This window comes from Marmota flaviventris, chromosome 20 (genome assembly GCF_047511675.1).
Source record: "Marmota flaviventris isolate mMarFla1 chromosome 20, mMarFla1.hap1, whole genome shotgun sequence".
Classification (NCBI taxonomy): domain Eukaryota; kingdom Metazoa; phylum Chordata; class Mammalia; order Rodentia; family Sciuridae; genus Marmota; species Marmota flaviventris.
In genome coordinates this window covers 19,624,149-19,646,726 of record NC_092517.1, presented here as the reverse complement: position 1 = coordinate 19,646,726, position 22,578 = coordinate 19,624,149, and the positions used below count along the sequence as shown (strand labels likewise).

The 22,578-nt window shown below is 56.0% G+C and overlaps 2 protein-coding genes across 2 annotated transcripts; one reads left to right on the top strand and one right to left on the bottom strand.

The window, feature by feature from the left end:
* Positions 1–3,354: 3,354 nt before the first annotated feature.
* Positions 3,355–19,739, top strand: Rab43 (RAB43, member RAS oncogene family). The gene is made up of 3 exons (XM_027954436.2): positions 3,355–3,762; positions 15,356–15,539; positions 16,962–19,739. Exons 1-3 carry the CDS (start codon positions 3,565–3,567, stop codon positions 17,210–17,212), a joined length of 633 nt encoding a protein of 210 aa, XP_027810237.2. The 5' UTR covers positions 3,355–3,564; the 3' UTR covers positions 17,213–19,739.
* A 1,197-nt stretch (positions 19,740–20,936) lies between these two features.
* Positions 20,937–22,253, bottom strand: Gp9 (glycoprotein IX platelet). The gene is made up of 2 exons (XM_027954446.3): positions 22,103–22,253; positions 20,937–21,567 (listed from the first exon to the last, which is right to left on the bottom strand). The coding sequence occupies exon 2, from the start codon at positions 21,551–21,553 to the stop codon at positions 21,020–21,022; it is 534 nt and encodes a 177-aa protein (XP_027810247.2). The 5' UTR covers positions 21,554–21,567; positions 22,103–22,253; the 3' UTR covers positions 20,937–21,019.
* Between the last annotated feature and the right edge of the window lie 325 nt (positions 22,254–22,578).

Here is a 22,578-nt window from a genome sequence, read left to right as displayed (position 1 = left end):
CCCCTCATCTCCTCCTTGGGTCCTTTTCAGGCTTCCTGGGGTGCAGGTGGAACAGGCCTCTACAATGAGACATGTGAAGCCCTTGGTCACCCTGGGAGCAGAGGAAGGTCCCCAAAGGGCTCCTATCCAAGCCTTCCAGGACATTGGGCAGCTGACTAGGTAGGTGTGGTCATCTTGGCCCAACTCCTTGTTCAGGGGACAGAACCAGTCTGGGCAGCTTTTGTTTGGTTAATAAGATCCTGTTGGTGTTCTATGTTAGTTTTGGCCCAATCTGTGGTTGCAAAAAAAGGTAATTTTTCCATAGACACATTTCCATCTTTTTTTCCTCCTTTTCCCTCACCCCTCCCAATTCTCCTGGGAGTCTAAAACAGTCTCCCTCCCATGGCTTTAAGAGTCGCCAGGTGCGGTGGCGCACGCCTGTGATCCCAGCAGCTCGGGAGGCTGAGGCAGGAGGATCGCAAGTTGGAGGCCAGCCTCAGCCACTTAGCAAGGCCCTCAGCAACTCAGCGAGATCCTGTCTCTAAATAAAATAGAAAAAGGGCTGGGGACGGGGCTCAGGGGTTAGGCACCCCCTGGGTTCAAGCCCTTGTACCAAACAAAAATAAGAAAAAAAATCAAATTTCTTGTGCTGATGACACTGTACATCAGGTCTGGTGTCTGGTGGTCTTTGTGGAATTTTTTCATTTTTATTTCTAATGAAAGTCCCATAGATCTGGCCCTGGCCACAGAAATGAAATCTGGGCGATATTGTGATAGGCTCTTTATCTTTAATAATGGTGACTGCAGAAAATCAGAAAATAATGACCGATTTTCTGGCACAATCGTCCCTGTGACCACTTGGGGGAGTTGTGATCCACGTACCATTGTGGTTACAGGCCCCATTTATTAGCTGAGATGGTTCCAGCATGTGACAGTGACGCCAATAGTCATCATTTACTTAGCCCTCTCACCTCCACACCTGCTTACTAGCTTTAAAAGTGTTCAATTTTTTCTTTTTTTAAAAAATTTTTGGTACCAGGGATTAAGTTAACCCCTGAGCCCTGTCCCCAGCCCTTTTTACATTTTATTTAGAGACAGGGTCTCATTGAGTGGTTTAGGGTCTCTCTAAATTGCTGAGGCTGGCCTCCAACTTTCGATCCTCCTGCCTCAGCCTCCCCAGCAGTAGGGATTACAGATGTGTGTCACCACACCCAGATCAGGGCGCTCCTTTCCCGTCCCCCAACAATTCTAGGTCAGGGCAAGGTAGGATCCAGCTAACCACTGCCCACCCTCTGTCCCTCCTCTGCCACCCATGCCTCCCTCCTCCTGGCTCCTGATCTTCCACTCCACTTGGGGTGGGAGCTGTGCCCCACCTCCCAGGGCCACCCCAGCAGGTGCCAAAACCTTCCCTCCCATGCCCTCAGCCTCCTATTTGGAATGGAGGCCACTTCCTGAAGCTCTAGTTCCCCTCTCCCACCTGAGGTCCCCGAGTGAGGACCTCAGATGGCTTTCCAGTGACTCTGGGGTCTTCCGTCTGGACCTATTGGCTGATTCTCAGGGAGGGGACTTCAACGTCTCAGAACAAACAACCCTCGGCCTCCTCCCTGGGCTTGGCCTTTGCCTGCTCTGCACCCCCCAGGAAGGCTGCAGGGGACGGGGTGGCTGGGGTCCTGGGCTGGTGGCGGTGTCCTTGAACTGGGTCCCTGTCCCTTGCAGCTGGGAAGCCCTTGAGGGGTCTTCTTACAGAAGCTTGGGTCACATTTCTCTGGGATCCCCGGTCCCCAGGCCAGCCCTGCCCTTCTGCGCTGTCTGCCTGTCACTAGGACAGCGGGTCTGGCTGTCCCCTTCCGCGGGGACCCACTGTGCAGAAGGCCCTTGGGATCCAGGGCTGGGCACACAGGCCCCCTCCTGCCCGGGGCTGGGAGGCCAGTGGGTAGGGGAGCCCGAGCAGGCTGGCGGAGGCCCGGGGGAGAGGGAGGCTGGGCGGAGGACCTGGGGTCGGGACTGGCGGACAGGGAGTGGCGGGTGCAGGGGATGGCGGCCCTGGGCTCCCCCTGGGGCTGGGGGCGAGGCCGCGAGCAGGATGTGGGCGGGGCCTGCCTGGTGGGCGGGACTCATCGTGGCTACGGGGAGGAGCGGGCGGACTTCCGGGACGTCGTTCTAAGGGCGGGGTCGGGATGCTGTGGGCGGAGTCAGGAGGGTACCGAAGGCGGAGTCATGCGGGTGCTGGGGGAGAAGCGCTGCTGAGGGAAAGAGCGGCGCTGGGGGCGGAGTCGGAGTGCTGGGGGCGGAGCGCTGCTGAGGGAAAGAGTGGCGCTGGGGGGCGGAGTCGGAAGGGGGCGGAGTCGGGGTGCTGAGCGCTGCCGGAGGGAAAGAGCGGGCGCTGGGGGTGGAGTCTGAAGGGGGCGGAGTCGGGGTGCTGGGGGCGGAGCGCTGCTGAGGGAAACTCGGGCGCTGGGGACGAAGTCGGAAGGGGGCGGAGTCGGGGTGCTGGTGGATGGAGCGCTGCTGAGGGAAAGAGCGGCGCTGGGGGCGGAGTCGGAGTGTTGGGGGCGGAGTTCTGCTGAGGGAAAGAGCGGCGCTGGGAGCGGAGTCGGAAGGGGGCGGAGTCGGGTGCTAAGCGCCGCTGGGGGCAAAAGCGGGCGCTGGGGGCGGAGTCGGGTGCTGGGGGCGGAGCGCTGCTGAGGGAAACTCGGGCGCTGGGGACGAAGTCGGAAGGGGGCGGAGTCGGGTGCTGGGGGGGGTGGAGCGCTGCTGAGCGAAAGAGCGGCGCTGGGGATAGAGTCGGAAGGGGGCGGAGTCGGGGAGCTGGGTGTGGAGCGCTTCTGAGGGAAAGAGCGGCGCTGGGGGCGGAGTCGGAGTGTTGGGGGCGGAGCGCTTCTGAGGGAAAGAGCGGCTCTGGGAGCGGAGTCGGAGTGTTGGGGGCGGGGTCGGGGTGCTGGGAGTGGAGCGCTGCTGAGGGAAAGAGCGGCGCTGGGGGCGGAGTCGGGAGGGGGCGGAGTCGTGGTGTTGGGGTGGGAGCGCTGCTGAGGGAAAGATCGGCGCTGGGGGCGGAGTCGGAGTGTTGGGGGCGGAGCGCTTCTGAGGGAAAGCGGCTCTGGGAGCAGAGTCGGAGTGTTGGGGGCGGAGTCGGGGTGCTGGGAGTGGAGCGCTGCTGAGGGAAAGAGCGGCATTGGGGGCGGAGTCGGGGAGCTAGGAGTGGAGCGCGGCTGAGGGGAAAGAGCGGCGCTGGGGGCGGAGTCTTGGCGGGGCGGGGCCATGGGAAGGTGGGGCGAAGCCATTGGGCCGAGGCGCGCCCGGAGGCGTGGCCGGGGCGGTCCTGAGGGGCGGGCTCGCCGAGCGCCGAGCGCCGAGCGGAGGGCGGCCGCGAGCCCAGCTGAGGGCCGGGCGAGGCGAGTCCTCCGGGGCGGCACCGAAGCCGCGGGTCTTCGGGGCGGGGCCGAGGCCGCCGGTTCAGGTGTCGCGGCGGCTCCACGTCGCCCTAGCGGCCCGCGGGGCTGGAGCGCGCGGAGCCCGGGGCGCGCCTGGCGTGAGAGCCCGGACGGGCCGCAGCGTCCGAGCGCCGGCCCTTGGGGCTGGGCGGCCATGGCGGGCCCGGGCCCCGGGGACCCCGACGAGCAGTACGACTTCCTGTTCAAGCTGGTCCTGGTGGGCGACGCGAGCGTGGGCAAGACGTGCGTGGTGCAGCGCTTCAAGACGGGCGCCTTCGCCGAGCGCCAGGGCAGCACCATCGGCGTGGACTTCACCATGAAGACGCTGGAGATCCAGGGCAAGAGGGTCAAGGTGGGCGCCCCCCGGGGGTCCCAGAGCCGCCCCGGGGAGGGCTCGGGTGGGCGCCGCCGCCTGGGGTGCGGGGGGGGGGAGGAACCCGGCGCCCGAGCGACTTTGGCGGGTGGCAGGCGACAGCCGGGCGACACTCCGCTCTGCAGCTGGCACCGATCGGGCACCCCACGGGGGCGTGGGGACAGACCCCCCTCTCCACCGCCCGAGGAGCTCCCCCTCCCCCCATCTGCTGGGCGGCCCGGCTCGATCTGCGACACCCCGCGGGTCCCCCTCTGCACGGGGGGCGACCAGGAAGTCGTGGCTCCGGGGACCCGGAGGCCAAAAGTTGTCTTTGTTATTGTTTTTGGTTTTTTGGGTCCTGGCCACGCCCCCTCCGCAGCCTCTTTGTGGACCCGGAGGTGGCGGTGGAACTTTCCTGGGTCGGGCGGGGCCAGCGCCGGGTCCCCTCCCCCCCACCCCCACCCCCACCCCCACCCCCCGCGGGAAGGCGACAGAAACCGAGAAGTGCACACAGATACCGGAAGGTGGGGGAGAGGACCCGGGCTCTGGCAGTGGCCCCAAGACCAACCGGCAGGATGTGGCTGCCCCAATGTCCTGGCCGGGGGAGGGGGGGGGACTGATAAAGGATAGGGGGGAGGGAGATCCCAGTGTCCTCGCCTCAGTGTCCGCGTCCCCAGTGGAGCCGAGATCAGGACGGTATCCTGCTCAGAAAGGCGCTCCAACTGCCCCGAGCGATCGGTGCCCCGAGCGATGTCCCCTGCCTTGTCTGAAAATCTCAAGTTCATGGGACAACTCCCAACCCCAGGGCAGGGGCTGTGTCCCCTCCTCCCTTTCTTTTCTAGATCCCTGGGATGGAACCCAGGGGGTCCTCAGGACTTAGCCCCCGTCCCCAGCCCTATTTCTATTTTATTTAGAGACAGGGTCTCGCTGAGTGGCTCAGGGCCTCGCTAAGTGGCTGAGGCTGGCCTCCACCTTGCGATCCTCCTGCCTCAGCCTCCCGAGTCTCAAGGATGACCGGCGTGTGTGCCACCACGCCCAGCTGTGTTTTCAAGAAGTGGATGAGAGTCCCCAGAGCCCTGTTTCTCGGCGACTCTGCCCCTCTGGGTGCTCTAGGCCTGCTCCCTGTTGTCCTTGGCCAGGATACTAAAGCACTACGTCTTTGTTTCTGTTAAAATGGGGATAATTTCTGGGTGTTGCCTTGGAGAAAAAGTTAAGCCAACCGGGTCTGTGTGACCTCAGCTCCTCTGGAGTATGGAGAGGGCAAGGTGCGAAGGGCTGCCTGGGGGTGCAGTGTGCCCCTGGGGCTGAGTCTGCACCGGGTGATGATGGCACCAGCCAGACTGAGTCACCAGGAACATCCAATCAACAAAGAGCAGCTAGTGCTTGTGGTTGACTTGTGTGTTTCGTTTTATGTGGTCGCAGAGATTGAACCTAGGGGTGCTTAACCCCGGAGCCCCATCCCCAGCCCTTTTTCTATTTTATTTAGTGACAGGGTCTCACTGAGTTGCTTTACAGCCTTGCTAAATTGCTGAGGCTGGCCTCCAACTTGCGATCCTCCTGCCTCAGCCTCCCAAGCAGTTAGAGGTGTATTCAGCTCCTGGAGAGCAGTATTATTATTATTATTATTTTGCATTTCCATTGTTGTTATTGTTGCTTTTTTTCCCCTTGGAACCCTTCTGCATGCTAAGCACTCTCTGCCACTCAGCTAAGTCCCCAACCATCTCCCAAAGGACAAAGTTGCCTTTGGGCACTGAGCTAGGAACTGATTGTGGGACTTCAAAACAGTTTGATCTTCCCCCCAGGGCAGGGCTGCTTCTCAGAGTCTGGTTGTTTGGACTGGGAAAGCCTTTGGCAATGACTTACCTTTTTTTTTTTTTTTTTTTGTGGTCAGAGAAATCTGAAGCCCAGCCCAGCCCCCTGTGGAGTGTGCAGATTAAAACTGAGCCCTTGAATTTAAGGGAACCCTGTCCTTGAGGTCCAGGAGACCTGGGGTCTGCTGACTCAACAGGAGGAAGTCATTTTTCTTCTCCCCAGTGTGTTTCCTAATCCAGAAAGGACTTCTGAGGTGTCCTGTAGCAATGAGATTTTATTTTTTTTAATTTTTTTTATTTTTGGTCCTGGGGATTGAATCCAGGGGTGTATAACCACTGAGCCACATCCCCAGCTCCCCTCTTTTTTTTTTTTATATTTTATTTAGAGACAGGGTCTCACTGAGTTGCTAAGGTCCTCACAAAGTTGCTGAGGCTGGCCTCCAACTTGCGATCCTCCTGCCGCAGCCTCCTGAGTCACTGGGATTACAGTGCCCACTGTGCATGGCTGTGATTTTTTTTTTTTTTTTTTAACTCTGTTAATATTAATATTTAAGGGCTGGGGATGTAGGTCAGTTGGAAGAGTGCTTGCCTGGCATGCACAAGGCCCTGAGTTCAATCCCCAGCACCACAAAAAATAAAAATAAAAGAAAAACATGTAATATACAGGGGCTGGGGGTGTGGCTCAGTGGCAGAGTGCTTGCCTAGCACATGTGAGACCCTGGGTTTGATCCTCAGCACCACATAACAATGAAATAAATAAAATAAAGGTATTGTGTCCATCTACAACTAAAAAAAATTAAAAAAAAAAAAACATTTAATTTACACACAGTAGACCAGGGATTGAACCCAAGGGGCACTTACTGACTGAGCCCCGTCCCCAGCCCTTTTTTCTATTTTATTTAGAGACAGGGTCTCACTGAGTTGCTTAGGGCCTCTCGAGTTTCTGAGGCTGGCCTCCAACTTGTGATCCTCCTGCCTCAGCCTCCCAAACTGCTGGGATGACAGCTGTGGGCCACCGCATTCTGCTGATGCTGTGTTTTGTTCGAGTTTGAGGACTCTTACGTCAGCTGCTGGTGTTCCAGCTCTTTGAGGCTTGAAAGTCAGAGGTAAAGGCCAACAGGGCCAAGGTTCAAAGGGCTTATTTTTGCAGTCCCGGGGATTGGACACAGAGGTGATCTACTACCTAGCTACATCTCTAGCTGCCCCCATTTTTTTTTTCTGATTTTTTTTTGGGGGGGGGGAGATGCTGAGAATTTATTTAACCCTGTACCCAACACTTTTTTTTTTTTTTTTTGAAGTACCAGGAATTGAACCCAGGGGTGCTCAACCCCTGAGCCACATCCCCAGCCCTTTTTAGATTTTACTTTGAGACAGGGTTGCTTAGGCTCTGCTAAGTTGCTGAGGCTGGCCTCCAACTTGGGATCCTCCTGCCTCAGCCTCCCAAGCAGTTAGAGGTATATTCTGCTCCTGGAGGGCATTATTATTATTATTATTCCTTCAAGTCACAGGGCTGCAGGTGGCCAGAGACAGACATTCCGTCCTTGACTGTTTATCTGTTCATATTTATTAGAGATAAGGAGTCACTGGCTAACCCGTGGTCTCCTGCATGTCAAAAAGGCCAAACCAGGATTTGAACTCAGGGTGGGCCTGGTTCCTAAGCCCCGGGCTCATTTTTTTGTGCTTGATTACTCTTCTGATTCCGCAGAGGGTTTTTTTGTTTGTTGTTTGCTTGGGTACTGGAGGTTGGACCTGCGGGTGCTTTACTACCAAGCTACGTGCCCAGCGCCCCCACTTTTTTTGTGTGGTGCTGGACATTGAACCCAAGGCCTTGTGCATGCCAGCCAACTGAGCTCTACCAACTGAGCTACATCCCTGTCCACATGCCCAGCCCTTTAAAAAAATGTTCTTTTTGATTTTGAAACAGGCTCTCACTAAGCTGCTGAGGCTGGCCTCCAACTTTCGATCCTCCGGCCTCAGCCTCCAGAGTCCTTGGGATTACAGGTGTGAGCCACCACACCCAACTCCCTCTGAGTTTGTGCAGATGATCCTGATATATATATATATATAAAATTTTTATTTTGGTACCAGGGAATTGAGCCCAAAGGTGCTTAATCACTGAGCCACATCCCCAGCCCCTTTTTATTTATTTTGAGATAGGGTCTCACTAAATTGCTGAGGCTGGCCTCCAACTTGCGATCCTCCTGCCTCAGCCTCCCAGATCGGCTGGGATTACAAGTGTGCCACCCCCACCCATCTTAAGATTCCTGAAAGTTCAATGAATCCAGTAAAAATGCAGTTGTGGCCATTGCATTTACTGAGAGAAGTAAACGTGGGGCTTTTTTTTTTTTTTCTTTTCTGAAATCAAGTTTTTCATAGTAAGGATTGACTCAGAGAATCAGGATTTTGATCAATTAACTAGAACATTTAGATTGCCACAGGCAGCTCACATGGGCTGCCCGCTAGATTCTGTGTCATTTCTTGTACCCTCATGGATGCCTTTGGCTCTTGCTCCCAGGACTTAAAAAGTGACTCGGAGAACTGGGCGCCTGCCTGAAATTACAGTAGTTCTGGAGGCTGAGGCAGGAGGATAGCAAGTTGGAGGCCAGCCTCAGGAACTTAGGGAAACCCTAAACAATTTGGTGAGACCCTGTCTCTAAATAAAATACAGAATAGGGCTGGGGATGGGGCTTATAGATCAAGTGCCCCCCCTGGGTTCATTACCCAGTACCCCCCAAAAAAAGAAAGCACATTGGTCTCAGCCCAGGTCACTTGGTTGTGAGGCCCTGGGTTAAAGAGTTTCTCCTTGACTTGTTTTTGAAGATAAAATCCACTTGCATGGTTCAAATTCCAAAATTTCCAAGACTTAAAAGGTATACAGAAAAGCTAGGTGTGGGGCTGAGTGTCTGGTATCCCAGTCACCTGGGAGGCTGAGGCCGGAGGATCGCAAGGTTGAGGCCAGCCTCAGCAATTTCGCGAGAACCTATCTCAAAATAAATAAAAAGGGGCTGGGGATGTGTCTCTATGGTTCAAATAAAATGATAAACAGGAAAGATGTCCCTTTTACCTTTGTTTTCTAAACAGTGTCCTCTAAAAAGAAGAATTTCTAGTGTATTCCAAAAATGCTATTGTAAATAAAACCCCAAAGTGCCTCATGCACACTAATATCCGCTTGCTATTGTTACCGTGTCCTCCCTGGTGACACAGAGGACAGGTCTGGGTTTGCCCTTCCCTTCCCACCTGCACCCCCCCCCCCCCCCCAGGAAATCTCAGCTGGTTCTAAATCCTTACAAGGTCTTGGTGGCTCTTGAGTCCCTGTTATCTGGGGCGACACAAAGGCCTGTTATGTAAACTGGGTTTTGCAGATCACTAGACTCGGCCTCCCGAGCAGAGCTGAGGCTGGCCTTGTTCAAGTGTCTCCCCTTGATTCAATTCTCACTGGGGACAGGCCACATCTCTTCTCCCACCCAGGTAGAGTGTGTGCCCTTGGGCCTGGGCCTTGGATTTCAGGACCTTTGGTTTTCAGTCTCAAGTGGCCCTCGTCCCCACCTGTCATTTTGAATTTTCTGGCTTTCAGAAGAAAGGGCAGTTAGCTGGGTGTGCGCCCCCACATGCCTGTCATCCCAAATCTCAGCTCTGGAGGCTGAGGCAGGAGGATCGCAAGGTGGAGGCCAGCCTCGACCACTTAGTGAGGCCCTGAGCCACTCAGCGAGAACCTGTCTCTAAATAAAATAGAAAAAGGGCTGGGGACGGGGCTCAGGGCTTGAGGACCCCCTGGGTTCAATCCCTGGGACCAAAAAAAATTAATTAATATTAATTTTAAGAAAATTTTATTGCTATGATCCACAGACCATAAATCACTCCACCCAGTGTACAATTCCGTGATTTGTCCTTGTTTGTTACTATGGTCACAGAATTGTCCAAACGTCACCACAGCCCATTTTAGGGTATTTCCATCATCCCAGAAGAACTCGACTGTCACTCCCAGATGCCACTCCTCCGGCCCCCTGGCAACCAACTGATCTATTTTCTGTTGCTATAGATTGGCTCGCTCTGGACTTCCCAACAGGGTGGGGACTCCGTGGCTTTTCTTGGAGCATAATTTTTTCAGGGGCCAAGTTAATTTTTATGTTCTTACTTCTCTTCCCCCCACTTTGCCCTGCCCCCAGTGATTAGCACTTATCTGAATCATTATATATATATGTGTGTGTGTATATATATATATATTTATTTTATTTTATTTTTTAAATTTTTATTTTATTTATATTTTTTGGTCCCAGGGATTGAACCCAGGGGTGCTTAACCACTGAACCCCGTCCCCAGACCTTTTTCTATTTTATTTAGAGACAGGGTCTCGCTGAGTTGCTCAGGGCCTTGCTAAGTGGCTGAGGCTGGCCTCCACCTTGCGATCCTCCTGCCTCAGCCTCCCAAGTCGCTGGGATGACAGGTGTACAGCACCGCGCTCAGTTTCATTTCTTTTTATTTTCAAAGATTCCTCTTTGCTTTTTGGAATTTGTTTCTTGGAGTAAAAAGATCCATAGCCTTGGGGTCAGGGAGACCCTAGATTCCATCCCAGTGAGGTGGGGGGTAAGGAAGGTCCTTGAAGTGATCTTTTTTTCCTCTCCAGAGCCTCAAGCAAGTTGAAATGGAATTAAAAGGGAAGAGAACTCAGGAACCAGGGGTGCTGCCCTGGAATCCCAGTGGCTGGGGAGGCTGAGGCAGGAGGATGGCAATTTGGAGGCCAGCCTCAGCAACTCAGCAAGATCCTGTCTCTAAATAAAATATGACAAGGGCTGGGGAGGTGGCTCAGGGGTTAAGCAGCCCTGGATTCAATCCCCAGCACCAAAAAAAAAGGTAAATCCGAGGCAGACCCTGTTCTTCGGGGCTCACCTCTGGATGGGGAGACAGATGTGTAAACAGGCACCGATCATGTGATACTGTTAGTGCCGTTGCCGTGGTGACTGGTATTTCCAAGCCAAGCATCAGACCACGTGCCTGACAAGTTCACTTAGGTTTATTGTGGTGACGACAGGACCGAGTGTTGACAATGTGGCCTGTCCCTGCAAAGCCAGGCCCTGGGTTGCCAGGATTGTAGTGGAGATGTGCTAGAGGACCCTAGGGGACCCGGCAGTCAGCGCTGCCCAGAGCCACAGGAATGTGTGGGCTTGGTGAGGCCCTGAGGGTGGGTGAGTTGCTGTGCAGAGGAGGCCAGGGCTTTGGGGGGGGAGGAAGCTGTAGTCACTGCAGCTCAGGAGGCTGAGGCAGGAGGATCGCAAGGTGGAGGCCAGCCTCAGCCACTTAGCAAGGCCCTGAGCAACTCAGCGAGACCCTGTCTCTAAATAAAATGCAAAATAGGGTTGGGATAGGGCTCAGTGGTTAGCTCCCCTGGGTTCAGTCCCCAGGACCAAGAAAAAAAAAAACTGGGAGGAGCTTGCCACCCCCTATTGTTCACTTGGTACCCTCCTGCCCCAGTGGACAGGAACTGGGCTGAGTTCCCTTGGAGGGCTCCTGATCCCCAAGTGTTTCCCCCTGGTGTCCAGAGACCTGTCCGCGTGGTGTTCGGTTGGCAACAGGAAGAAGCCCTGGTGGAAGCTCTTTGGTAGGTGGCCAATGTTATCTTCCTGGGAATGAAGACGAGAGTGCTGGAAGCCGGCAGCCTTTGTGAGCAACTGAGGCAGGATCTGTGGGCCACGTACTGAGGTCCTTTGTCACATCATGACTGGCCGCACTGAGGCCCCCTGTGCCTGGCTGCCTCTTACTACTGTGTCTGCCTGCCTGGCTGCCCATGTGCTGGTGTCATCAGCAAGTCCCTAGAGACCTGGTGTCTTATCATTGTTTTGTCCCTTAGTCTGTGGCTGGTGCTGACCTGCGCCTCAGCTCTGGAGAACAGACGCGCAGCTGCCCAGAGGAGGGGCCCAGCACCCACCCCCGGGTTGTTCTCTCCACATCCCAAGACGCCATGAAAAATAGCTCAGGAACTTGAATTTGGGTCATTGTGACCGTTTCAGTGTTTGTCCTGAGAACTCACTTGTCCAAGGTCCCTTTTTTGATTTAAAGACGCAGAGAACTTTCCACTCCCTGCCTCAGAACTCAGGAGAGAGACTTCAGATAAATTCCTCTCTGTTTCCTTCTGGAGGGACAGAGGGGAGCTCTGGGCTTTTTTGGGGGGTCCTGGGTATTGAACTTGGGGCCCTGAGCCCCGTCCCCAGCCCTTTTTATATTTTATTTAGAGGCAGGGTCTCCCTGAGTTGCTCAGGGCCTCGCTAAGTGGCTAAGGCTGGCCTCCACCTTGCGATCCTCCTGCCTCAGCCTCCCCAGCGGCTGGGATGACAGGTGTGCCAGCCTCAGCATCTCAGCCAGACTCTGTCTCAAAATAAAAAAATCAAAAGGTCTGGGGACGGGGCTCAGTGGTAAAGCACCCCTGGGTTCCATCCCTGGGACCATTAAAAAAAAATTGGCTTCTCATTACCTTCCCTGACCATCCAGGGCCAAGTACGGTGGCCTTTACCTTCTTCTGAGTGTCTGTTACCACCTTCCAGAAGTTTCCATTTGCATTCTTGCCCTTGCTAAAATGGGTGCTGTTTACACCTCATTCCCCTGCCACAGTGCTGCTTCACTGCTGAGCCCCCTCCCCAGCCCTTTTTAATCTTTGAGACATTGTAGAGGCTGGCCTCAACCTTGCGATCCTCCTGCCTCAGCCTCCCGAGTTGCAGGGATTCCAGGTGTGTGCGCCACCGGGCCCGGGCACCTCAAATCGATTTTTTTTTGACATTATACATTAAAAACACTGGCCTCAAATTTACAGTGGGTCCATAAAGATTGTAGAATGGATGCATTTATCAGGCCCCTTTTGTATGCGAGCTCCATCCAGCCAGTTGATTGTGTTCGCTGTGACCCTAATGGTCCTTTTATTGACAGATGAAAAACTGAATTAGGTTGTGGCCCAGACACACAAAGCTTGTGACAGAATGGGGTCACGATCTCGGGCCTGTCGGGGTCCAGAGCAGCCACTGCCCATTTAGCTCTCATTTGCAGGGGGTGGTGAGGGTGAGAACCCCAGGTCCTGGATTCTCCAAATATCTCCTCTGTCCCTGCCCACGTCACAGCCACAGGGTGACCTAGATTCCCTGGTCTGTAGTTATTTGCTTGTTTATTTGTTTTGCATTTTTATTTCACCTTACTTTTAGTTTTCTTTTTAAATTAACTTGTATTTTTAAAACTGTGCTTGTTGATTTTCTGTTCATGTTTATATATTGTGTAATGATGAGATCCAGGTCATGGGCATAGGGACCACGTCACACATGTGTCATTTCTTTGTGTTGGAAACAATCCAAAGTCCTCTCTGGGAGTTGCTTTGAAATATTCAATTGAAGCCGGGGGCAGTGGCCCACAGCCTGTAATCTTAGCAGCTCGGGAGGCTGAGGCAGGAGGATCGCAAGGTGGAGGCCAGCCTCAGCCACCTAGCCAGGCCTCCAGCAACTCAGCGAGACCCTGTCTCTAAATAAAAAATAAAAAGGGCTGGGGACCAGGCTCAGGGGTTAAGTGTCTCTGCGTTCAATTCTGGATACCAAAAAATAAAAAGAGAGGAAACTCCCCAGTAGCTCAGAATATATAGGCCAAAGTCCTTCCTTGAGGGTCTCCAAGATCCATTTTTCTGCGTATTTCTGTGTCACTCTGTTGCTGTCCTTCTCTTTACTCTGCTCCAAACAATTCTTTTTGCTTTCTTTGAATGTACCAGTCACGGTCTCTGCCCCAGGGGACACATTAGCCCATTTTCCGTTGCTATAACAAAGTGCCCGAGGCCAGATACCTTATAGAGCAAAAAGGTTCATGTGCCTCATGGTCTTCAGTATTGCGAAGCGTGACAGCAGCATCTGCTCAGCTTGACACCCCCTTGGCCACCTCATGTCATGCCAGATGGCATCACGGGAAGGTGGGGTGGGGGGAAGGCTTGTGAAGGGGAGAGATCACACAATGAGACAGGAGGCCCGAGCTGAGAAGTGCCCGGCTTCCTCTGACAACAGGAGCTACCTGGGTTCCCGTCTAGGGGACACCCCTGTCACTCCCCTCCAAGGGCTCCATCACCTCGACCCCACCCCAGTAAGGACCAGATGCACCTCGTGAACCCTCCACATGCTCCAAATGACCGCAGGGCCTTGGGACTGCCTCCTTTCCAGAATGTTCTCTGGGTTCCCTCTCTGTCCAGTGGGTATGTCAGGGGGGCCATCCTGAGGTTCACTCCTCCCAGAATGCACAGCTCCTGTCTCTCCCAGAATGCACAGCTCCTGTCTCTGCTTGGTTTTTCTTATCACTCTCCAGTGGACTTGTATTATTATTATTGTTGTTGTTGTTATTATTATTTCAGCACCAAGGATTGAACCCAGGGCTTCCAGACCATAAGGCACGTCCCCAGCCCTTTGCCCTTTTTATTTAGAGACAGGGTCTCACTGAGTTGCTTAGGGGCTCCCTAAGTTGTGGAGGCTGGCCTCCAACTTGCAATCCTCCTGCCTCAGCCTCCCAAGTCACTGGGCTTATGGGCGTGCACCACCGCACATGGCTGTTTTAATTGTTTTGCGGTCAGGATCATCTTCTGTTAAGAGTGGACATCTTACTGGATGACCCCATCGGGGAGCTGGTCTTGGTGAACATGTCACGTCTACTTGAAAAAAGACGTGGCCTTGTGCAGGGTTGGATGTTTTGTTCTAGAAATGTCAAGACTGAGTCAAGAGTGTTGCTTAGACACTTGTCATCCTGCTATCCCCCCCCCCCCCATTGTGTATGAGCACCCACATATCAGAGAGGACACTCAGCCTTTGGTTTTTGGGGGACTGGCTTATTTCACTCAGCATGATCGTCTCCAGCTCCGTCCATGTACCATCAAATGCCATCATTTCATTCTTCTTGACGGCTGTGTAATATTCCACTGTGTATATGGACCCCAGTTTCTTTATCCATTCATCTGTTGAAGGGCACCTGTCAATTTTTCGGAAAGGGGTGTCAAAATCTTCAACTACATTTTTGGACTTATTTTTCCCTTTATTTGCATACTTTTTTTTTTCTTTAAGAAATTTAAAACTGTCATTAGACTGTATGAGATGCGCACAGCTTGGTACCATTGTGTCTCTGATAAAAGACCCTTTTGTCATTATCTTTAGTTTGGTTGTGAGATTCGGTCTTGCTGTGCTGCCCAAGCTGGTCTCTAACTCCTGGGCTGAAGAGATCCTCCTGACTCAGCCTCCCCAATATTAAATGTCATTTATTTCTTGTAGCTCTTTATTTGGAATGGCTCCTTGGCCTGAAATTACAGTATATCATTTACATACTTTCTCATGAATATTTTATATTTATGTATAATTCATGTCCTTTCTTCCTGTTTGTATCCTTACAGCATATCTTGGTGGATGGCATATATTTGGGTCTTATTATTATTATTTATTTGCGTCTTGTCTTTTTAAATCTGATATCTGGCTTTTAACTCAATCATTTAGTGAACTTATGTTTCCTTATTTGTTTATTTATTGATCCTGGGGATTGAACTCCTGAGCCCCGTCCCCAGCCCTTTTGATGTGCTATTTAGAGACAGGGTCTCACTACGTTGTTGAGGCTGGCCTCCAACTTGTGGTCCTCCTGCCTCAGCCTCCCGATCCTCTGGGATGACAGCAAGCGCTGCTCTCTGGGTCTCAGGTGGCTTGTCCCTGTGGATCTGCGGGGGGCTGGTTCTGTGGGTCCCCCTCCCTGTCCCTGTGCTCAGCGACCCCCCCATTCAGGCACCCTTCTCCCCACAGCTGCAGATCTGGGACACGGCCGGCCAGGAGCGCTTCCGCACCATCACCCAGAGCTACTACCGCAGCGCCAACGGCGCCATCCTGGCCTACGACATCACCAAGCGGAGCTCCTTCCTGTCGGTCCCGCACTGGATCGAGGACGTGCGGAAGTACGCAGGCGCCAACATCGTGCAGCTGCTGATCGGTGAGCTGGGGGCGGGGTGGGGCGGGGCCTGGGGGCCACAGACGGTCTTTGCCCCGCCCCCTTTTCTAGTTCCCGGATTGAACCCAGGAGCCTTTACCGCCAAACCACCCCTCCTTCCTTCTGTTTTTAATTTTGAGACAGGGTCTTGCTCAGTGGCTTGGGGACCGACATCCCAGCAGCTCGGGAGGCTGAGGCAGGAGGATCACAAGGTGGAGGCCAGCCTCAGCAACTTAGGCCCTGAGCAACTCAGCTAGACCCTGTCTCTAAATAAAATATGAAAAGGGCTGGGGACGGGGCTCAGGGGTTAAGCACCCCTGGGACCAAAGAGAGAGAGAGAGAGAGAGAGAGAGAGAGGAGGTTTACCTTGGCTCCTAGTTCTAGAGGTCCAAGGCCAACGGGCTGTTTCTGCAGATGGCCTTGTTGCTGGCAGAGCCCCGTCACGGTCACGCGCAGCAGGCGACTTGCCTTATCTCTCTGGTTTTATGAATCAGGATTCCATCTTGGGGCTCCTCCCTGATGGCCATATCTACTCGCTGTGGCCACCCCTTGTGAACACTGCAATTGGATTGTTTCTACCCTGTGAGAACCTCACGGGTCATAAACCGCATCCTGAGTTGGTGTGAGGACAAACCATGTTCAAGTCATAGGACCCCTCAGGCCCAGTGTCCACGCCTGTAGTCCCAGTGACTCAGGAGGCTGAGGCGAGAGGATTGCAAGTTGGAGACCAGCCTCTACATTTTACCAAGACCCTGTCTTAAAACGACTGAACGAGGGCCTGGGGTTAGCTCAGGTGCAGAATTTCCCTGAATTCCATCCCCTGCACCATCCATCACCCATCAATCAGCTTAAATCAGGTGGCCAGGTACAGTGGCCTCTGTTCCCTCAGGAGGCCAAGGCAGGAGGATCACTTGAGGCTACATGGTGAGGCCCTGTCTTTCAAATAACGTGTTTTGGAATTATCTGGAAGGTTCCAGAATGATCTGGACGGTTCTGGAATGATCTAGCAGGTTCCAGAATGATCTAGAAGGTTCCAGAATGATCTGGAAGAACCTAGGGTGCCAGCCACCTCCCTGGAGGGCAGCCACCCTTTGAGGGTTAACGAGGCCCTAAGCGACTTAGCAAACCCCACCTCACAATAAAAATAAATATATGAATAGGTACGGAAAGGGCCATGTCCTAGCTTGGTGGCCCAGTGCCACCAAAAAAAGGTTAGAATTAAAAAGGCCATTTTAAGAAAGATTGTTGACTGACTGACTGACTCCACAGGACAGCTCAGGGGGAAGGGTTTACTGAGGCTCCTCGATATAGAGGCCGTGTCTGTGGTCCCTGACCCCAAGGCTCTGGGCCTGGGTGAGGTGGGTGACAAGGACGGCCCTGCTCAGGTGGCCTTGGGCCCGCTCACTGCCCCACGTCTCCCCCCAGGGAACAAGGCGGACCTGGCTGAGCTCCGGGAGGTGCCGCTGGCCGAGGCCCAGAGCCTGGCCCGGCACTACGACATCCTGTGCGCCATCGAGACCTCGGCCAAGGACTCGCGCAACGTGGAGGAGGCCTTCCTCAGGGTGGCCACGGAGCTCATCATGCGGCACGGCGGCCCCTTGTTCAGCGAGAAGAGCGGCGACCACATCCAACTAGACAGCAAGGACGTGGCCGAGGGCTGGGGCTGTGGCTGCTGACCGGCCTCTGTCCCCCTCCGCCCCCCTGGCACCTTCCAGAGCTGGGGGAGCCGCGGGGGCCACCCTGTGACCCGCCACCCTGTGATCCGGCAGGAGCAGGAGCCCGGGGCAGGTGGGAGCCCGTCCTTCACATGCCAAGACTGGCCTGAGCCCCGCAGGGCCACCACAGTGGGAAAGGGGCCGAGGTCCAACCTGTGACCACCTTCTGCCCAGCAGGTGGCTGCCCCCCTAGCTTCTTCCAGATCATTCTGGAACCTTCTAGATCATTCCAGAACCTTCCAGATCATTCTGGAACCTTCCAGATCATTCCGGAAATTTCTAGATCATTCCGGAACCTTCCAAATCCCTCTGGAGCCTCTGTCTGGAGCCCAGAGAGCAAGATGACCTGGGCAGCCAACTGGACTCATCCCTCGGGCTGCCCTTCCTCCTGCACTGCCAGCCCCAGGCCCCGCACCCCGGGCCTGACTCCTGCCTTATCAGGACCTCGGGTTTTTCTGGTTTTCCATGGAGCTTGTCAGGTGGCCCAAGAGTGGGGTTGTGGCCCGTGGCCAGCTGGACACTGTGCGTTGGCTTGGGGCCCAGGGACTGGCCACTCAGGTCGCACCGTAGCTGATCCCTGAGTGCTGGCTCAGAAGTCTGGCCAGTAGGGGACGAGGCAGGGACAGGCCTCAGAGGCCAGGGCAGCTCGGGAGGTCCTGGGTCCCTCCTCAGTGCCAGGACAGACGGAGGACTCCTCAAGACGGTCGGGGGGACCTGGAGGCCCGAGTCTGTCATCCCAGCAGCTTGGGAGGCTGAGGCAGGAGGATCACAAGTTGGAGGCCAGCCTCAGCCACTCAGGAAGACCCTGACACTAAATAAAATCTAAAAAGGGCTGGGGACGGGGCTCCGTGGTGAGGCACCCCTGGGTTCCATCCCTGGGACCAAAAAAAAAAAAAAAACTTTACCCTCCACCTGTGCTGGGTGCTGAGATCGAAGTTGGGGCCTCTTGGAAAATAGCATCGGGGACCCTGAGGGGTCCCAGTGACTGACTGAGGGGACCTGGGACCCAGTGTCAGCTCCTTGTGCACCGACACCCCTTCCCCCACCACATAAATCCGCTGTCTCCTCAGCTGAGGCCACTTCCCTGCGGTTCCTCCCAGGCTGGGCCGCCTCAGCCCCAACGTAGGGACAGCAGGAAGTGGGCGGAGCCAGAGGGGCCCGGAGCTGAAGAAGAGTCCTCAGGTCTGGGTGGACCACTGGTATTTTCTACTCCAAAGCAGGGGGTGGGGCTCCTGTCGCCCTTTCCTGTGGTCTGCATTGGCCCCATTCCCAAGTTAGGGGGCCAGGTGCAGGTGTCCTGGGGCCTGGTGGCCCGGTTTCCGGCTCCAGCGCAGGGGTGGCCTGTGGTTCTAGAAGGGGGGAGGGGCTGGGCCAGGGCCAGGGCCACACGGAGGGTGTCATGGCAGAGCTCAGGTACTACCTGAGGGCAGGTAGTACCCATCCCTGAGGGTGTCTTTCTGCCTCAGAGGTCCTCAGATGCATCTGGGACCCGGTGTGCCAGGAATAGTATGTAGCCAAGATGTGGTGGCCCACGCCTGTCACCCTAGCTGTTCAGGAGGCTGAGGCAGGAGGATGGCAAGGTGGAGGCCAGCCTCAGCCACTTAGGCCCTGAGCAGCTCAGCGAGGCCCTGTCTCTAAATGAAACACGAAACAGGGCTGGGGACGGGGGCTCCGTGGTCCAGGGCCCCTGGGTTCAATCCCTGGTGCCAAAAAAAGAAAGAAAAAAATGCTACTAATGACCCAGCAGGACACATGTCACCAGACCCTCTGGCCAGAGCCATTTCCCACAGCGAAGGCCGCATGCTGGCCCTTCTGGGTCCCACCAGGAGGGGCCTCGCTGTCCCTGGGGGTTGGGCCTCTGTCCAGTGGAGACCTGGGCTTGGGTACAGGAGGGTGGGGACTGTGTGACACAAAACCTGCCGTGTCCTTCCGGGCAGCCTGGCGGCCTCCCAGGGGCCCAGGGCCTGGGGGCACTTTAATCTCTTCCTTTGTTTATAAAGTGCCCAACCCCAGGAGCAGGTGGGGCCGGGACAGCAGGAAAGGGGCGGAGCCAGAGGGGCCCCGGCAGAAGAAGAGTCCGCGGGTCTGGGTGGACCCCTGGGATTTTCTACTCCAAAGCAGGAGTGGAGCTGGGGACCCTCCCAGAGATGCCAGAGAGGTTTTCTTTCTCCTTCCAGGAGGGGACCGGTCCCCAGGACCCGGCCCCTGGGTGGGGCAAGGAGAAAGCTCCCGATTCATATTGAATTCAGTTTCTCTCTCCAGCGGGACCCGCCCACCCTCAGGGCCGGGACAGGGCGGGTGGCAGGGGCCCAGCCAGACCCGGGGGTGGGTGTCATTTGCATTTGGGGATTTTTTCACGTCACCTATTTATGAATATTAAAAAGTCTTTATATCAGATCTATTTTTGAAAACTTGGAGAAGTGGCCTCTTTGGGACCCTCAGAGCCAGAGTGCGAATCCTGATCCATTAAACCGATTCTGAAACCCGCCATCTGTGTCTCCTCTGTGAGCCCCAGCCAGCCCTCCTCCCCCCAGGCCTCTCCTGCACCCCCTTTGGTGACAGGGAGTCAGAGACTACAGGACAAAAGAGGCCTGGGGTTGGGTCCTGTCTCGGGGAATGCTGTGTGGCCTGGGGGAACTCACTGCCCCTCTCTGGGCTGTAGGTTCCCCAGGGGGAACGGTATCGGGAGGGCTCTTTGGTGACTTTCTGCTTCGTGGTGGCAGGCACACAGTGGGTCCTCGGGATGCCTTTGTGCCTCAGTCGGGTACCCGGATGAGAAGCCTGGGCGCCCACAGTCCACCCGTGTGACCTAGATCTGTCGCTGGTCACTGCTGAGATTGAGGCTTTCCTGCTTTTGTGGCCTCCCGAGGGAAACGGGGACAGACAGATGAGATGAGGGTCAGACCAGCCTCCGACGAATCCCAGGTCCAACCAGGTGCGGTGGCCCATAGCATGTCATCCCAGGGGCTTGGGAGGCTGAGGCAGGAGGATCGCAAGTTGGAGGCCAGCCTCAGCCACTTAGCAAGGCCCTGAGCCACTCAGGGAGACCCTGTCTCTAAATAAAATAGAAAAAGGGCTGGGGACGGGGGGGGGGGGGGGGGGGGGCGGGCTCAGGGGTCAAGTGTCCCTGGGTTCAGTCCCTGCTGCCACAATGACATGAAATGGGATGCAGAGTCCCTCTCAGCTGTCCTGTGGGTGGCTTCTCTTGGGGACCTAAATACGGAGCCCTGTGTGTTTCCCAGAATATCTGCACACAGGGGTCTGTCCCGACACTCCAAGGTGCTCACAGGAAAAGTGTCACTTGGGAGAGAGAGCCTGTCCTTTGGGCCCCTGTGTTAACTTGCCAAGTTGTGTCCTTAAGGTCTTGGCCTTGAAAAAATGTTACTCATGACAATTTTGGTCACAATGCTGCTATTTTTTTTGGGGGGGGGGAATTGAACCCAGGAGCCCTTCACCACGGAGCCCTGTCCCCAGCCCTTTTTATTTTATTTTTTTAAAATTTTTTGAGATAGGGTCTCACTAAGTGGTTGAGGCTGGCCTCCACCTTGCGATCCTCCTGCCTCGGCCTCCCGAGCTGCTGGAATGGCCGACGTGGACCCACGGCGCTCAGTATCGGAGCCTGAGTTTCTAGAAGAATCCAGACTCAGGTGACCAGAAGGCAAAGCAAGTCTCTGAACTCGACAGAAAAGAGCCCAGCAGCGAGTTTATTGTGGGGTGATGAGGCCTCCCGGCCTCCTGGCCTCCTGGCCTCCCGGTCTGCAGGGGACTTTAGGGCCAGGGCTCCGTGGAGACGCACAGCAGCCGAGCCAGGAGCACCAGGCCCAGGATGGCCACAGCCCCCAGGGCCACGTCCCACCAGACCCCGGGGTAGACCCAGGTGTCCTGGACCTGCCAACCGCAGCTGCCCAGTTGGAAGCCGGTCAGGTGGCCCAGGGGACGGCCGGTGGCCAGGTCGGGGCTGGCGCAGCGCAGGTCCTCCAGGGCCTCGGGCAGGCGGTCCTCCAGCCAGAGGCGCAGGTAGGTGAGGTGGCAGTCGCAGTGCCAGGGGTTGCCGGCCACCTCCAGGGTCTGCAGCTGGGGCAGGTGGTCCAGGGCCCCTGGGGACAGTGACCTCAGGCTGTTGTTGGACAGCAGCAGGCGGCGGGTGCGGGCGGGCAGGGCGGGCAGTGTCCCCAGGCCCCGGGCCTGGCAGTCCACGACCAGCCCCATGGATGGCAGGCTGCGGCAGGTGCAGGGGACAGGGCAGTCGGGGGTGGCCTCGGCCAGGGCCCAGCACAGGACAAGGACGCCCCAGGCAGCCATCAGGCAGGCGGGCTCTGTGGGCACAGGGGACCCGCTCAGGACGGCCTGGTCACCCACACCCAGGACCAGGGCCCCCACTGTCCTCCCTGGGCCTCGACTTTCCCCTCTGTGAATTGGGTGACAGCGGGCGGCCAGCTCGGGGCCTCCCTTGGGGACCCTCCCTGATAATCAGAAGGCAGGACAGACCAGGCGGGGGACCCTGTCCTGCTGTGGCTGTGAGTGTCCCCGTGGAGTACCAGGGATGGAACCCAGGGGCACTGAACCCCGGAGCCCTGTCCCCAGCCCTTTTTATATTTTATTGAGGGACAGGGTCTCCCTGAGTGCCTTAGGGCTGAGGCTGGCCTCCACCTTGCGATCCTCCTGCCTCAGCCTCCCCAGCTCCGAGATGGCAGGCGTGCACCCCCCCTGCCTGGCTCCGTTCCCTTTTCTGAAGCTCCGCTTGTCCCTCCATGGCCCAGGTCCCCAGCAGCCTGGGAGGAGGGACAAGGACAGCCTTCTGTCTCCCTCCCGGCCCAGCGAGGACAGGCAGGGTGACAAGGGAACACTCACCTGTGGGCTTCGGTCGGGGCCCCCTCTGTGGCCTGTGCTGTCCTGGCGGAGGCTGTGGTGACAAAGCCCGGGGAGGAGGGGACAGTGGCTGCTGTTTGAGTGACAGGAAGGGAAGGATGGAAATAGCCCGGCTTATCTGTCACCACCAGAGGAGGTGGCCCCAGGACCTTAGGCCTGTGCCCGGGGACGGAAGGGGACCCCAGGGGACTGACCACCAGGACCTCAGGGGCTGGGCCTGCCCCAGAGAGAGACGGCCCCCCACTGGGCCCAGGAGGAGGGGAGGCCTCCTGGAGGAGGTGGCCCCTGGGATGAGAGACTCCGGGTTGTTCCCGTGACTCAGTTTTCCTCATCCGTGAAATGGAGCCACACCCCCCACCTGTCCCTGTCCCTGGCCGGCTCCGTCTTCCAGGTGCTCAGCCCCGGAGGCTCCCACTGGCCGAGGATTTTGAGGTCATTGAGGAGGTTACGGCTCTTTG